The following is a 17,688-nucleotide window of genomic DNA, read 5'->3' on the forward strand; positions in this document are numbered from 1 at the left end:
CCTGGGACGCGTCTTGGCTGCGACCCTGGATCCATCGATGTGGGCCCACCTCGATGTATACGTTGTAAATCTACGCCGTCCATCCGTTTTGCCAACTCATTTTAGGGCATCAGCGAAAAATGAAGCAAATGCAAATCTCAGGTGGGCCCACACCAAAGTGAACAGCGGTGAATGACCAGCTAAGTGGCGTACTCGACCGTCTACGGTATACTAGATGCGGATTAGGTGCGACCACGGATCCAGACAGGTGGGTGCAGCACTGACCGTGGGGCCTACCTAGATGTAGGTGTTGTATATCCGTGCCCTCCATCAGTTTTCCAGATTATTTTAAGGTATTTTTCCCAAAAATAAAGCAGTTATGAATCTCAGGTGGACCACAAAGTAGGGATTCAAATCCCACCATTAAAAATTTCTTGGGCCACGGAAGTTTTTAAATGAAGCTGCTAGTTGTGTTTTCCTTCATTCTGGTCCGTCTGACCTTAGCAATACGTTAATAGGTTAGATGGCAAATAAACATTACGGTTGACCCTAGGAAGTTTTTAATGGTGGCCGCTCAATCACCATTCTTTCCAGTCGTGTGGTTCACCTGGGAATTTCATCTGCGTCAATTTTCCAACCATCCGTTAAAATGAGCTAACAAAACGAACTGACGGCGTGGATATACAACACATTACTCAAGGTGGACCCCACGGTCAGGGCCCCCACCTGGCTGGATCCGGGGTCGCGTACGCTTGGGTCTTCACTACGGACAAGTGCAAGGCGCATTTTTAGGTGATCGGTGATCCGTACCATTGAACTGATGGGCCAAGAGTGGACGGTTCCAGATTGAAAGATCCTAGCCACTTACCTTTGGTTCCTTTTTAAGATGAATGCGAAACGTTGTCGTAGTTCTCATATCGATCGTCTATCTGCAGGTCACAAAATCAAGGGTCTGGACTATGGTGTGGAGGAGATTTCTTGCCCTGGTCCGTCCAAGGTGTGTCGCAAGAGACCAACGGTCTGGATCGCAGAACCAAAGGACCCACTTCTATAAACGAAATAAAAATAAAAAATCCAAGTCTGCACCTGAGCGTAGACGTTATACTAGGGTTTCAATTCTGACAATGTGGGGCCAACCACCACGCTGGGCCTCTATTCAATTGAGTGGGAACAGCTGCTATAGTTTCTCAACCGTCTATGTGAAGGCCTATTTCCTCTGCCATTTTCTTTTTTTCTTTTTTAATGAAGAAAACAAGCATGCCATGAGGGGGTGTAGGGGGTTGTTTGGCAGCGTGAATCAATGTGAACAGGGGATAGTGAATGTGTTTGGAAGGAGTGTAGCAAATTCACATCAAATACACTAACACCTTTTTTCTAATTGCATTCCACATGAATTCTGATTATCAATGATTCGCAAGTCAAAGTCATCTTTCAATCTCTTCCAAATACATTTGTCCAATACAATTTGGTATTTTGGATTAAAATGGATTCCAATTGCAGGTTACCAAACACACCAATTCATATAGATACCATGGGTCCAGCTCCATGGCTTAATGGTAGAGAAACTGTGTATCAACTAAGGTCATGGGATTGAGTGCCAAGTGGTCCTGGGTGTCTGTGTATCAACTAAGGTCATGGTATTAAGTGCCCAGTGGTCCTGGGTGTCTAAAAAAGGGAGAGAAAAAAATCACATGGTCCACATGCATATTTCAAGTGTACAGCTCAACGATGAGCAGGCCCGGAAAATAGGGTGATCATTGCAGAGCATGACCTAAATTAAAACTAGACCCAGCCCAAGAAGGATTGGCCTGAGGGACCAATGGGTTTGCTAGGCCAATTGATAGCCCTGATTTTATATAATTGTCTATTTGTGCATTCTGGCTAGCTGGAAACACATCCATGATCCCCATGCAATATCAACTGAGAAAAGTTGAACCAAAAGGCCCCAAAAATCCATTAGCCACATGGCTAGATTTCTTGACGTCCCACCAGACTGCGATCACAAGATAATGCCATATTTCATGGTCGCAGCTACCATGCAAAGGGTGCCTAGAGCCAAAACCCACCCACAAAATGAAGGTCACCAGTATTGTTCTTGGTATTTGAACTGAGCATTAAGCACTGCAATTATAGGACAACTTACCTGATCTGAATACTCCGGTGGAAATTTACAATTTGCTTTGTTGAACTAGTTATTGCAATTCAATTCAATATGTCAAACAAGCACAGCATATCAGACCCCGCAAAAATGAGATATATCTATCCCCAGTGCAGTAGCACCAAAATGCCACTGAGCACAGAGTACCTTGCTGTTGTAAATCTTAGGCGCAAGTGGATGTGAAGCAAGCAACGCAGGTCCATCCAGGAGATCAAACAGACCGGAAATACTCATCAGAAGCAGCGTTGTGGAGCAAATAAAAAACAACATTGAATTCCTTGAAAGATGAGCTCGTTATGATCAGTTTATTGGTTAACTTGCGAACTCCAAACTCGATAGGAGAGAGAGAGAGAGAGAGAGAGAGGAAACAGCAGTTTGAAAATAAATGAAAACAAGAACATAAAAGAACCAGAAATGACTCGGCATAGCATGACAGCAAACCACTTGCTCAATTCCACTAAAAAGATAACTTAGTTCAATAAATCGACTACAGCCTGGTGATTGTTTAGGATTACATGGCAACACCTGATCCATAAGCTGCGGTTTTTCACTCCTTGATCATGAGAACAGATTCTTCATTTCCTTCCTATTTTACCGATTTTGGAGTCTTTGCTTTCCTCGTCCACGCCCCCTCTCACCAGAATGCAGAATGAATCTGGTAATATTGCAATTCAGAAACAAAGATAATAACACGAGTTTCAAATGAGTATTTATCAGGGCATTAAAGGAGCACTGTACTTGAACCGTCTTCTGACAAGTTTGCTGTAACCATTGTACAGATCAATCTCTGGGCAGTGCAGCAACTGCTTGCGAGAAGCTGCTCTCTAATAATCCTCGAGGATCATCGCAATATCCCTCGAGGGGATTGGATCCACAGTCTTCTGCTGTTGGCAGTAATCAGGGGGAAATAAAACAGGCAGTTTCGTGTATCGTCAGTGTTCCAAAGCACTTCGAATGGATATGGGAGCGCCTTGCATCGAGCCTCTGGAGATAAGGTCGTGATTTAGGAATAAAACAATGACTGTAATATCGTCGTGGAAGTGCCGTCGGACCTTCTTGTCGATCCTTTTGAGATCTGAGTATCGCATTTCTCGTTTCCTAGCTGCTTCTTGGAGAGCAGCCTTGATGAGCCTTTTGGCACTTCCCTGAGCGAATCAATACAAGATTGTAAGCCCAAAGCATACCAAGGGGTGGCATAAGACCAATGTTTTAAAATCAGGACAGGAGCCTGACCCATTTCTGTGGGTGGGTCAGTCCATAACAGTCCAACCCATGATGTGGATATGAAGTGTAAAGACAAAATGCAATAAAATAAGAGATTAATAGTGCAAAAGGATGCCAGTAGCATAAACTTGAGAGGATATCATTGGTTCAACCTCTGAAGAGTGCCTAAAGGGAATTTTTTTAATTTTCGAAAACAAAAACCCAGTTGAAAACATCTCGTTGGACTGGATAAATAGCTAACCAGGACGGCAGACCAGTTAACCATGGGCTCCACATGTACAAACTCCACCTGCAGTAGGGAAGTTGCTGATATAGAACTCTTGCCTTTCGAAAGAAATGCATGTCCGAACACCTCTTAAAGACAGATACATTGGTGACTTGGGTCAACATCATTATTACAAATGATGTGCTCATACAATCAATGCATTCATAATGCAACAAGCAAGCTGCAAAAATCAGCATATGAGATCACTCGCATCCCATTTCTGATTGCATAAGAGCTGTGGATGAATCTGTTAGATATGAATTCAAGAAATCAATTGAGAACCAACCAATCAGAATTCGAAGGGACAAGTTAAGCTCTCTCCTAGTTGAAAAACGTTAACAAGTTCATAATAGTAAATCATGCATACACATCTAAGATCTTTTAGGAAACGTGATGCTTCTGCCTAAACATTTTGTTGTGGAGGTTATCAGCGAGGGCAACGTACCAACGTCGTCCTTCCCGCTGATTGCCTGACCTGGCAGGGGCAGTGAATTCAATGTGTTGTTCCAAACAGGCAGGTGGGGCTGCCAAGAAGGTTCCACTTCGTGGGTCAAAAGCAAAAATTCTATAGACATGTGGATTGATAGTCTGTTATTTGGGAGGAGATCATTACTTCCAACTCCCACCCTCTTCAAAACCTCCTAGTCATCAACCGCAAACAGCATTACAGGAGGTAGTAGCAAGGAGAATTCCTGTAACCTTTCGTAGTTCCACAAGATCATGGAAATTCTATTTCAAAATATGCTTAATCCCAACATCATAACGAGGCCAACAGTTGGGCAATAATGTGGCTCAGACAGCTTGATAAAGGTTTTGCATTTTCAGCTTCTCCAGTCAAGGAAGCATTTGGGAGATCTTCCGTTGATGTTTTTGTCATTCCCATATGTTGTTAAATGGCATCCATGCTTGTCCTCTTAAGTGTCTAAGCATATGAGAATATATTTGCCCCATGGATGCAGCAACAGAAGCATTACTTCTGCTACTTCACAGAAACTATGAATACTAGTATGTCTACACTTTTCATATAGCTCTACATGATACCCAATACTATTAAAAGGTTTAGTGGAAGAAACATGACAGCCACTTGTAAAATAACATGATCAGGTGTTACAAGGCTACAACTGCTTTAGGAATAAGTTTCATTAATCTTCAACTACTTAACCAGATGATCATTGCATAAGGAACGTCAACTGTGAACGGTACTAAAAAAATGGAGAATACAGCTCTATCAGCAACCAGATACTGATTGACAGTTAACATGGCAAAAAGCACTACTTCAGGTTGATGAAGTCAGCATATGATGGTCTGATCAAAATGCAGGGCCACTACCATGATTCGAAAACAATTGCATGATGATATCTTTGAAAAAGAGCGAGTTAGCAGTTTCAAGACTAAATGAGCACAAATTCCCAAACATGAAAAACAAGTGTACAGAATAAAAGCAGCATGCAGTAAAACGACAAATGACAAGATCTTACTGCTTGTGGATGGTTGTGAACAATCTCCACTGCTTTTTCATTGCTTAAGTGCTCCCATAGACCATCGGAGGCAAATATGAGAAAAGAATCATTTGGTTGAAGAGGGAGAGAGATAATAGATGGATTGGCAGTCAAGATTGGCATGTTCATTGGTTCTGGAAGTCTGAATTTCGCATTGATCGGTTCCCTGTTGAACCGGGCGTGTTTCATATATACATCACCTATGGATCTAGAAACCTGCATTGAATACAGTAAAAGAGCTGATAAACAACTTCAATGTCAATGAAGTGCCAGGGACACAAATTCAATTTGTTCTTTGAACTGAAGTTACTCAATTAACTACACAATAGAATAGCTGATAAAATCCTATGCCAAATGATAGTCAAGCTGCAATATTGAGGATAACTCATGCTTCAAGTTAGCATGCGCAAGAAAAATTATTCCTTCAAGATATCTCTTTAGAATGGCAGCAATACATCATGACAAATGTAGTTCCCATCAGTTTTCCATCATTTTGTGAACCACATTAGACGATCTATGGATTCTTATTTTCTATATGAATGGACAATTTTTGTGACCAACAGTTTCTGAAAGAAGTGATGGCTGATGTTTTGATTTGACATACATTTTGCCTAATGTGATGGCTTCATCGTGCTGATTTTTGAGGCAGAAGGCCTACATGATAGGGCCCAATGTTTTGAATGCCTCAGATGTCCTGTAATGGCCACACAAGAGAAGGAAAAGACATGCATGGTGGATCCCACTAAAACAAAGGCTCTACGCATTATTCCAATGAGAAAAAGGTTGATGTGCACCAGAGGAAAAAAAAAAACTTTGATGAGAAATGCTCCAGTGCTCTTGGAGCACTGTAACTCTGTAAGTTATAGTGCACCTCGTAGCATTGGGACAATTGGATGGTCCAATAAATTGAACTAGACTGCTCTTTGGGTCCAGCAAATATTTCATAGGCTGGCATTCAAATATCATGTCAATCTGACAAATATTGATCATTTGAGAATATATTTTAGACGATCTATGGATTCTTGTTCATTCAGTAAAAACGACAGTGTAGTCAGGATGTTGGTATTCCAAGACATGATGCCTTGCACCTCTCTCCAACAGTAACACATGCGTCCATAGCAAAGAAAAAATTTGAAAAGTTAAATGCAGCCAAATCACTATTAGATTACTCTCAATCAAATCTTTGTCAATTAATTGGCATTTTGTGACTGCTTAGTTCTAACAAGTTGAAGGAACACATGAAATAGCATAAACATGTAGATAAAATTGAATTGAAAACAGAACAAAATTATCGTCATCGTCGTCTAATGTAAGCCTTATACAGTTATACTAACTAATTGGGATCGGCTACACGAATCATTTTCCACCACACCACTCTATCAAGGACCAAATTCTCAGTTAAACCGTATGTCATTGAAAAATTTCCTACTATCTCCATCCATGTCCTTTTAGGCCTACCCCTTGCCATTTTAAAGCTTTCAACTTAAACTATCTTACTCAGTCCTCACCGGTGCGGTTCTTGGTATCCATTGAACATGGCCAGATCATGTGAGTCTACTTTCCCTCATAACCTATTGGTACTACAAGGTTTACTAGCCATAGCGTAGTAGCAAAAGGTTGCTACTCAAATGCTATGGACGACACGTATCTTGGTATCTGGGCGAGACCTACAGGTCAACCAAATTCAAATCGAGTTATACATGCACAAAGCCCACTAACATCACTGTTTGAATTGACATTCGGCTGCAGGATTTGACCCGTTGCAGATGAGAGAAGAGAAATGAGAGGGGAAAGGAAAGCGAAGATGGGAAAATGAATGAGAGGGGAAAGGAAAGCGAAGATGGGAAAATGAATGAGAGCAGGAAAAAAGAGAGTACAATCTATGAGTTTTCTTCTTTTTTTGTGTATGTGTACATCCAAGCCATGGAAAGAGTAGGCCCCACTATGAAAATGCCCCATGTAAAAAAAAAAAAAAAAACAGGCCAGCCCACTCATCGGGTGGGTCACAATATGAAAAATAGTGACGGCCAACGATCTACTTCAACATGCATTTTTGACCAGCACGATGGTTAGTATACATTTCCAGCCCATCTAATGGCCTGTCCAGCGCTAATTTTTCAGACAGATGACCTTCATGGTAGGCCCAACTCTTGAATGGTGCAGATGTCCTATACTGGTCAAACACAGGTGGGAATACACGTGTGCATGATGGCTCTCCACCGGCCAAACTCTCTGTTTAGTATTTAATAGTCACTTATCCTGCAGTTTTTTTCTCTCTTTCTTTTTTGATGTTGTATTTTTTGGACATCCAAGCCATTCAAACAGTGGGCCCCACCATTATCAAGATTTCCTACGTAAAAAATCAGGCTAGTCCACTCATCAGATGAACAACCCTTTGTGAAAGAAGTGATGGCTGATGTTTTGATTTGACATACATTTTGCCTAATGTGATGGCTTCATCGTGCTGATTTTTGAGGCAGAAGGTCTACATGATAGGGCCCAATGTTTTGAATGGCTCAGATGTCCTGTAATGGCCACACAAGAGAAGGAAAAGACATGCATGGTGGATCCCACTAAAACAAAGGCTCTACGCATTATTCCAATGAGAAAAACGTTGATGAGTACCAGAGGAAAAAAAAAAACTTTGATGAGAAATGCTCCAGTGCTCTTGGAGCACCGTAACTCTGTAAGCTATAGTGCACCTCGTAGCATTGGGACAATTGGACAGTCCAATAAATTGAACTAGACTGCTCTTTGGGTCCAGCAAATATTTCATAGGCTGGCATTCAAATATCATGTCAATCTGACAAATATTGATCATTTGACCAATGGCCTTTAATATGAAAGGTCGAGAGACTTGAGACCATTATGCAAAAATAGGGGTCCAATCAACCATTTAATCCATCTATTTGTGAGCGCATTTTTGCTCGGTACCCCGTTAAATGTGTTTTGGACTTAATGGACAATTCGGATTCGATCGACTGGATGTCCAACTAAACTGATGCAACTAGAAGCACTATGCTCTGAGAGCACTGGAGCATTGCTCAACTCTGATAGCCTAGCAGAGTGTAATGAATGATAAAAACACTCATGAATTACTTAGAAACATTACCCAAACATTAAGATTATGTGATTATCTGAATATAGGATTGCTGGACAATACATTCATTGGATGGTTAAAATGAAAAGTATCGAATTCGAAGGGTCCTGCCTAAACAAATAATTGTTCACGAATCAATGGTTAGGACAGTTTAACCAATCTGATTTTGGGACTATGACTTGGCAAAGGTGGTTTAAACATTAGTTCAGCCACACGTATTTCCCAACTCCTATGTGGCCCTGGTGCGGCATCTAAACTGTTCAAAGGTTGGGTCCAATCATATAGGCCTTCCACCTGAAAATTAGCATGATGAAGCCATTATATCAGACAAAATGCTCGTCAAGTTAGACCACCTGATTTTTTACACAGGTAATCTTGATAATGGTGAAGCCCACCGTTTAAATGCCTTGGATGTCCATAAAATACAACATAAAAAAGGAAGGGGAAAAAAAAAAAAGACTGCATGATAAGAGAAATAGTTAAACGCTAAACAAAGCATTTGACCAGTGTAGGACATCTGAACCATTCAAAAGTTGGGCCCACCATGAAGGTCACCTATCTGAAAAATCAACACCAATCAGACCATTGGATTGGCCGAAAATGTATGCCAAATCAGACACTCAGCATTCACTTCCTTTGAGGATTGGGGCTTACCTGATTAATGGAATGGCCTGATTTTTTACACAGGTCAATTGCAAGGTGGGGCCCACTGTTTGAATGTCTCAGACATCCGCAAATACCACACAAGAACAATCAGAAGTTACAAGGCGAAAAATAATAAAATAATAGAGGGAGTGTTTCGTCAGTGGGGACCCATCATGCATGCGTGTTTTTCCACTCATGTCATGTGTGACCCATGTAGTACATCTGAGTTATTCAAGAGTTGAGCCCAATCACGAAGGTCATCTTACTGAAAATCAGGACAATCAACCATTAAGCTAGCCAAAAATGCACATCAAAGCAGACTGTTGGTCGTCATTGTTTTTTGTAGTGTGACCCATCTGATGAGTTGACTGGCCTGAATTTTTTACACAGGACATTTCATTGTGGGGCCCACTCTTTCCATGGCTCGGATGTACAGAATTTATAATAAATAAATAAAACTCATATAGCATACTGTCTTTCTTCTTCTTCTCCTGCTCTCAGTCCTTTTCCTCTTCTTCTTCTCTCTTCTAGTACCTCTCTTCATTCTCCCCCCTCATTTATCCCCTCTTGTCTGCAACGTGTCAAATTCTACAGGCAAACATTAACTCATACAGTTACATTGGCCAATTGTGTTCATGTGGATCAATGTGAATTTACTTTGACCTGCGAGTCCCACCCGGACACATGTTGCCTATAGCTCCCGAGTAGCAATTTTTTGATACCTTGCCGAGTTTGGCTAGCAAACCTCTTGTGCTACTCCCAAGTTCAAATGCATTCAATTATAAGTGTACCCTTTCTCATCTTGCCGTTCATCCATCTCAACATCCCCGTTTTAGCTGCGCTCATCCTATGAACATATTGTTCCTTGACTGCCCAACATTATGTCACATAAAGCACGGATGCTCTTATAGCCATCCTACAAAATTTCCCCTTCAATTAGATTGTATAGGCAACCGGGCCTAAAATGATACAATACAAGGAGTATCAAGCCCATATTGGATAAAGCTGGCCACAAAAATCTTGAAAAATATTGGAAGAATAGGGATATTTTAAAACATCATAATCTATCCTTTTTCTTTTCTTTTTGGTGTGTGTGCATGTATATTTAATGGTGTATTACAACATTCTTTGATAAGAATGTTGCCTGTTAGCTTGACTTGTTGAAAGACAACTAAATAGGTCCTAATCGAACACAAATCAAGCATGACTTGGTGTATCACAGCCCATCACATATGAATACAACAAAAAGAAGATAAAACGAGCGGGAAAAAATTAATGGTTTACTCCTTCCGAAATTTCCCAGCATGGTCCATTCCACTTCGGTTTATGAAATCCCACTCAAATCATGTGTTGTTTTGATTCTTAGCATGGGCCTAGGTCTAGCCTAAAATTAGTTTCTAAGCTTCCTTCATGGTTGAAATGGATAGAGAAATGGAAAAATGAGAGAATTTTGAATATTAAAATTTCAAAATGGGGCCTTCATAGTTCATAGCCATACAAGTCTATATTGGCCATAACAGCCCTATACCGGCACCGATAAAGGGCATATCAACTTGTATTGGACAATATAGTCATTTTTTCCATAAGGGACTGGTTTGCCCTTGCATTGTGCATCAGGGGTAGCCGATACGATCGTATCATAGCCAATATTTAAAACCATGGGCAATTAGATAAAACTCCAACGGCATATTTAACATATCTCCACCTCATCCACCCAGCTCTAATTCTATAAACAACATCCTTCTCAATTTCTCTGCTTTCATGAATTAACGACCCAAGATATCTAAAATATCAAAAATAATAATAATAATAATAATAATTATACTTCCTAGTCAGCAATTTTAACTAATTCCCCGTTTCCACTCCTATTATTACTAAATTGCATTCAGTATGTTTTGTTTAGTGCAACTGGTTTTAAAACCTATATATTCTAAAGCACCCCACCATAATTCTAGCTTTGTGTTTAGCCCCTCATCTCATCAATCAGACCTATGACATCTGCATATGTTCACAAGCCATTCAATTCTAAATTTGCACAAAAAGAAAATGCACGCTCTCCAGAACATGATTTTAATAGCAATTTTGAAGTGTGACACACCAGAGACTTAACCTAGTACAACTTGCCCCTCCTCATTCCAACCTAGTATGGTTTCAGAGAGTTAGTATGGTTTCAGAGAGTGATCCACAGTATGACTAATGTCTTCCTCCACCAATACTGCCACGGTTTACTCGAATTCGGATATTTAATAACCATGTCTAGAAATCTATCCTATATCCGGCTTCCCCTAGATTGGTATCACTAACTCCAAAGAAATTGTGTTGGGAATGGGTGCATACAACAATTATAGATAAAAGTAGAATCCACATATAAAGAATGTTCAAAGATATATGCAAGAGAAGAATGGAAAGTTAAAAAGTAAAATGATCCAAAGTGAACATATATATATATATATATATATATATATATATATATATATATATATATATATATATATAAAAATCATAGATTCAACATTTAGAAAACTAAAGGAATCAGACTTCCCTTGTCCAGTTGAAAATATGTAATCATCCCAATCGCTCTTGACTGGCTCTTCACGCTGCTGACTATGGTTCTTTCTCAACCTTCTTTTATATGGTGACCAGTAGAATCTGTAAGGATTGGGAAATGAAGGCTGCAACCGACGATTGATGAACTTGCAATGTTCAGATTTAAATGCAAGCAGGTTGCTGCTACTTTAGAAAGTTTGAACAACCCAGTGGGGAAACAGCCATGATTGAAAACAATAGGTGGTTTTCCCTGCCTCACCATGGAGTCGGAATCCTCATTTGGAGCGCTCCTCTCTGAGGAGGTAATGAGGCACATTTTCTTTATTCTTCGTTGAAATAAGACCACAGGGTTTCCTGGTTCTTCTTTCTTCTAAACAGATTTTTAGAGATGCAAAAACAAAACAAAACAAAACAAAACAGAAAAAACCAATTTTATGGGGCTTAACCAAAAAAGAATAAAGAAAAATAAAAAGAAGTGTGGCTTGTGCAAGCTTTTTTTTTATCAGTAACAATATAACATATACATATATATAATGTATATTAGAAAGCCCACTGAGTGGAAAGAAACAAAGATACCATCAAGGCAATTGGATCAAGAGTCCCCTGTTCAAAGAGAAGATCTAAGGACCTCTTTTGTAGCAAGGGAGTCAGCAACACTACTGGCTCTCTACGGATCTAACGATAGCCAATACCATGGAATGGTAGCACATTTGACACTTTTAATGGCTCATATATGGCTCTCATCCCTATGACTAGGAATCCCCCTTATCTCTGCAATTTAAGCCCCACCGGTGTCCTTAGTAGAATGGTGTGAGATGACAAAGACTCAATTAGGAAGTATTTTTCTGGACATTAGGTTGAGATGATTGCCACTCTTTGGAGTTGACAATGGTTAGAGTTGAGGGTTGACTTTTTTCCTAATTTGTTGACAGCCCTCCACTAGTGCTTAGTGGAGGTGGACTGACGAATGTGGAAGATGCTTGAGTTTTAGGAAGATGTTTGGCCCCACGGAAACATACATCATCATTAACATTAAAGATAAGCAGCCTTTTTCAGTTGTTATTAGGCATGTTAATGCAGGGGCATTTTCACACTAAGCTCGAGTGGGGTGGGCTGTGGGATGTGGGATGTGGCATCATACTCGGGGTGGGCAGCCTATGTGAGGCAGGTGACTCATGTGAGGCGAGACCCATCTGATGTGGGGCACACAAGGGGCATTCGGTTGAAGTGGGGCTTGGGCTATGAGATAAAGGGATTGATTCGTCATGCTCTATTAATTCAAGCTTTTAAAGGAAGTGATTAGTTGTCCTGCATCAAGCGGTATCAGAGCGGGAGGTCTCGTGTTTGAGACTCCTCACCGGGGCTGATTAATGCAGAGGCATTTTCACACTGAGCGAGTGACTCGTGTGAGGAAAGACCCATGTGATGTTTGGCCAAGGACAAGTGGGGTGGGTGACTCGTGTGATGCAAGACCCATATGATGTTTGACTAAGGACCTAGCCCATGGGAAGTGGGGCCTAAGCTATCTCGAGAAGATAAAGGGATTGATTTGTTACTTGTCTGAGCTTTTAGAGCAAGTGGTTAGTTGTGTTGTGTCACATGTTCATATGTTATCTAACAAAGGTGTCACTTACTCTTTATATTTGACTAGAAAAATTGTCATCACGGAGGAATTTAGGATTAGTTTGGAAAAGCAATACATTAAAAAATAATGCGGCACAAACATCTACTGCAAAAGGTGTAATCATGACACTTTTGAAGAAGGCGTTCCTACCACAATGCATTTTGTGGTTTGCAGTTTGCTACCAAACTATGGCTGCCTGGTCCTTCAGCAGTCATAGGGCACTACTGGCTCCAAAACAATGGATTTGCTGGTGTGCTGATGATACGGGAGGCCATAGATGTGCCCCTAGAAATGCCAACAGCAATGGGTGGCCCATCACAAGTAGGTCCTCAAGAGAGTGGATTTTGGACAGCCTATACAGTTCAAGAACCCTTGATGTTGACTTCAAGGCCATTCTACCATGACTTTTTTCAATTCTGAAAACGAAGAGCCAAATGGATCTAATGGAGTGAGGGAGGTTTATTTGAGCAACCAATTGCATGACCAAATCGTGCGTATCAATTGCTCCATCTAACGCCATGTTGCATTTCAAACGAGATTCCACCCAAAATGTACAAAATCTCATTCAATTATCCAAATGAGAAACGATTAATATTTTCATTCAATTATCAAAACGAGAAATGATATAAACTTATTGCATAATGGACGAGTATCTTATGATTGAATAACTCTAGTAGAATGGATACAATTACAACATGCCAAGAAGAATATGTTAACACACCCAGTTACACTGTTTATAAAGTGCATGCTGAAATCAGGTGAAAAATACACTTGAACAAGCCTACCAATGCATGAAGTGCATTCTCATTAGGTTATGACAAGGCATCAGAAAAGAAGTACACTAAAGGAAGTTTTGCGTTAACCATCTCTTCTAGCAGTCAATTGCTACACTTATGTTGCAGATGGATGCATTGTTTTTTGCACTGTCAACAGAATCAATATGAATTTGATATAAGCAATTGAGTCAGAAATAGCAGGGCTAAAGTAGGTCATATACTAGGAAATGCAGCAGGAAACGCATGGTTGAATCAATGAAAAAGAAAATATAAAATGGCCTGACGTTAACCTGAATGATGCCTTTTACTCTCCAAACACCATGTTTAAGAACAACAATTTGAGGGTCGTTTGGATGTAATTCCTGAAGCTCATGCCTCACGGCCTCCAAGTTAGCGTTGTGTTCAGTAGATAGTTGTATGGCAGCAACTCCTCCCGTGTTTCCAACTTTTTTTCCCAACACGACACGAGAATCTCCCACATTGGCAACATATAGGGTTTGCTGACAGACAACCCCAACAAGACAGCACGATCCAACAGTTGCCATTTGTGGTCGAGTTGTCCACAGCTCAGAAACGAGGGCAGTAAACCCTTCCTCAGTTTCTTGAAAGGCTCTCCGAATGGTTTCAGATGTTACATTCTGTGCCTCAGATGAAATCTCTGGAGAAAGCAATGTATGAGAACTCTGAAAATAGATTGCAATTCTTCTTGGACTCGAAGAAACAAGCCCAAAACACAATGCCACTAGGGTACAGCAGTCGGAAACAAGAAAAAGACAAGTGAAGAAACATGACCATAACCAAATAATGGGTACGCAAAAAAGGTAAAATTGGCATAAAAGAATTGAATGGTCCCGATATCCACACTAAGCATGGATGTGAGACTTAGAATCAACCATTTCTCGGCTTCTATGAAGAATGGCATTCGTGACTAAAGTTCCATTCCAATAAGTGAAACAAAAGAAAAAGAAAAAAGGAAGGAAGAAAAAAAGTTTCTGAGTTAAAAACCACAGAGGCATATATGAATTTTACCGGGAAAATTAGTGAAAGTAGCTCCCTAACTTGTGCATAGAACGACAGTAAGACCCTGATTCCCCAGTGTTGCACTACACAGGACACACATGTGATAGTAATCCTGATATCAAGACCATTTATTGGGTATCCTAAGATACATGGGCCTGTCTGAAAATCTCCACAGATTAAAAAATCCTACTCATCCAAACATTTTTCTCATTGATACTGGCTGTTGCAATCGCTCTTTTACACAACCAATACCCAGGTCTAAGATCGCCCAATCAGTGAGATTTTCTATGATGGCCAATTAAAGATGGGGACAACCACATAAATGGCCAATGGCACCATGTGTTGAATAAGCAATTTGCAATTGCCAATGAATTTACAATACCCAGCTTGAATTCAGTTAAAAACTAAACTAAACCAGAAATTATTCACTAACAAAACAAAGCTCAAAATCCTCTATTACTGCTAAAAACACTAAAATCAGAAATAGCAATTACGAAAAGCAATTTCTGAGGGTTACACGTTTCAAGATCAAATTCAATCTAATTTCCACTGAAACTTAAAAATCGCAAGGATCAAGCAACAGAGAGAATTAGAAGTCCAATCGCTCACCATGGAAATTCCGGAACAGGCGGTCGCAGACATACCGAGCTGCCTCGGGCCCGCCATGCCCATCATAGACGCCAATGAACGTCCCAAACGGTCCAGATTCGATCTGGCTTTGGTCTTCAAGCACCTGATTGGCCTGGATGACGGCCATGGAGAAATCGCCGCAGGCAGAGCGGCCAATGTCCCGGAACCAAAGCAAACCGTCCTTTCTCTCTCTCCCTCCATCAGCAGCAGCGGCAGAAGCATTCCCAGAGAAGGGCTTCAAGCAGAGGGAGATGAATTTCATCAAAGCTCCGAGCATCCCACATCTCTCAGGAACCCTAACCCTAATCCTAACCCTAACCCTAACCCTAGGAATTCCTCGGTGAGGGACGAAATGCCTTGTACTCTCCGAAATGAAAAGGGGTTTTTTGGGGGGTGTGCGTAGGTTAAGCCAGGGAAGGGTCGGGTCGCGCAGGCTAAGGTGTTGGGTGGAGAAGGGACAGAAGGGGGTGGTGGTGTGACTTTCGTTCTTTCTCTCTCTTTCGAGAGAGAGAGAGTTGGGTGGAGCTTTCGATGTCTACCAAACGACAGAATTTTCGTGGAAGAGGACTAGTTTCGTAGTCCGCCGGATGACGGAAACTCCGATACGCGGGACCCACGCTCACACATGTAAACAAGAGGCACGTGTGAAAAATACCAGATAAGCTACTGAGCTGATCCCAACGATGTGGATGCTATATCTTTTTCGATCATAAAGTGGGCCATTCCTAAATAAAACAAATCAACGGTTAAGAAAGTTTGAGAAAGGATTTAAATTCTATGTACATGCGTGCCTCATCTGATCGGAAGCGAATTGGCTGGTGTACCACACACCAGCGATATAGCTGATGTACTGACGTCTGCAAGTTTTGTGAGTCTCGTTACGGGGCATGTGTTATATCCAAACCGCCCATCTATTCGACGATCCCGTCTTAAGTCTTGAATAGAAAAATAAGACAGATCTACATATCAAGTGGACCATACTGCAAAAGGTAGTAGGGGATTGAATTTCTACCATTGAAACCCTCTCGGGGTCACAGAAATTTTGGACCAATATGATATTCGCTCTTCCTCTTCATTCAGGTCTTTGTAACCTTATGAGCAGATTTGATGGAAAATAAACGCTACGGTTGGGCTTAGGGTAAAAATCACTATCCCCACATCTATTTGTGGTGTGATCCAAATGAGATTTGGATATGATTTATTTTTATTTCATTCCCTAAAATGATCTAGAAAAATAAATAAACGGTGTGGATATGATAAATACAACATTGAGGGTCCCACGTAACTTTGATCTCATTTGAACTGTTCGTACAACTCGGAGCTATCAGCGCTCGTCTTCGCACGACACGTACCCACAGCAGCTATATAGCTGATATATGGTACACCAGCCAATCCGCTTCCTGATCGGTGTGTTCGCCTGGTTTTATTAAATGCATGAAATCTACAGGCCTCTTGACCACCCCGTTCGATATTTCGCACGTGTGACCCTTCCGCGTGTGAGTACTCGAGCGTGTGCAATTATCATTTCGCAAATTTTTAAAGAAACATCGAGTCCGAAGTGGACCGTTGGCCGTTCTGTGCTCCGATTGCTATTTTTAAGGATAGGATTAGACCCTAATAATCATCGAATCCGTATAATGTGGCATTCGTTTTGGAACCCACTGTAGGAACGGTCCTGATCATTGAGTTGTAGGCGCAAGTGCTGATTACAGAGGGAGTATGCCACCTATCGTTTTAGGAGTTGCTTTCCACACGCTGAATTGGGAGGATGTGTTTGCCTGAGACCGAACAGGTGGCAGGAAGGCAAGTGCATCCAGACCGCATATCTACTGGGTATATGTCCCGGACCACCCTATCTTATCCATATCATTGGTCGCCGTCGTATGTACTGAAAGACGAAAATTGTGAGCCGTTAACATTTAACGAAAAAGATAGAGAGGATTGGCAGGCGTACCACACGCCAGCAACTTGGCCGGTGTATTGACGTGACCAAGTTATGTGGGTCCCATCATGAGATATGTGTTATATCCAAACTGTCCATACATTTGGGGAGGTCGTCTTAAGGCTTGATACAAAAAATAAGACAGATTCAAAGATCCAGTGGACCACACTACGATTTTTAACGTGTACCATTGAAACACTTCTTAGGGTGACAGAAGTTTTAGATCAATATAATATATGTTTTTACTTTTCATCCACGACTTTGTCTTTGTTTTACCTT

General features: G+C 41.0%; 1 protein-coding gene across 3 annotated transcripts; it reads right to left on the reverse strand.

Moving 5' to 3' along the window:
* Nucleotides 1–2,567: 2,567 nt before the first annotated feature.
* LOC131226192 (probable protein phosphatase 2C 42) lies at nucleotides 2,568–15,983 on the reverse strand. 3 transcript variants are annotated; one of them, XM_058221947.1, is made up of 5 exons: nucleotides 15,679–15,910; nucleotides 15,447–15,648; nucleotides 14,108–14,475; nucleotides 5,105–5,341; nucleotides 2,568–3,282 (listed from the first exon to the last, which is right to left on the reverse strand). In XM_058221947.1, the coding sequence occupies exons 1-5, from the start codon at nucleotides 15,742–15,744 to the stop codon at nucleotides 3,070–3,072; spliced, it is 1,086 nt and encodes a 361-aa protein (XP_058077930.1). In that variant the 5' UTR covers nucleotides 15,745–15,910; the 3' UTR covers nucleotides 2,568–3,069. The 3 variants fall into 3 exon arrangements, with proteins under 3 accessions (XP_058077930.1, XP_058077932.1, XP_058077931.1); XM_058221949.1 differs by having other exon boundaries at nucleotides 15,447–15,983; XM_058221948.1 differs by having other exon boundaries at nucleotides 2,568–2,792; nucleotides 15,447–15,913.
* Nucleotides 15,984–17,688: the final 1,705 nt, after the last annotated feature.

The sequence above is a fragment of the Magnolia sinica genome, chromosome 14 (assembly GCF_029962835.1).
Source record: "Magnolia sinica isolate HGM2019 chromosome 14, MsV1, whole genome shotgun sequence".
NCBI lineage: Eukaryota > Viridiplantae > Streptophyta > Magnoliopsida > Magnoliales > Magnoliaceae > Magnolia > Magnolia sinica.

Excerpts from the sequence above, each read along its gene's own strand:
- LOC131226192 (XM_058221949.1), bottom strand. The coding sequence starts at position 15,744 with ATGCTCGGAGCTTTGATGAAATTCATCTCCCTCTGCTTGAAGCCCTTC. Across the intron at positions 14,476-15,446 it reads CCTGTTCCGGAATTTCCATG|AGATTTCATCTGAGGCACAG; the intron begins GTGAGCGATTGG and ends TGCTTTCTCCAG. Across the intron at positions 3,283-5,104 it reads TTCACAACCATCCACAAGCA|GGAAGTGCCAAAAGGCTCAT; the intron begins GTAAGATCTTGT and ends TGATTCGCTCAG.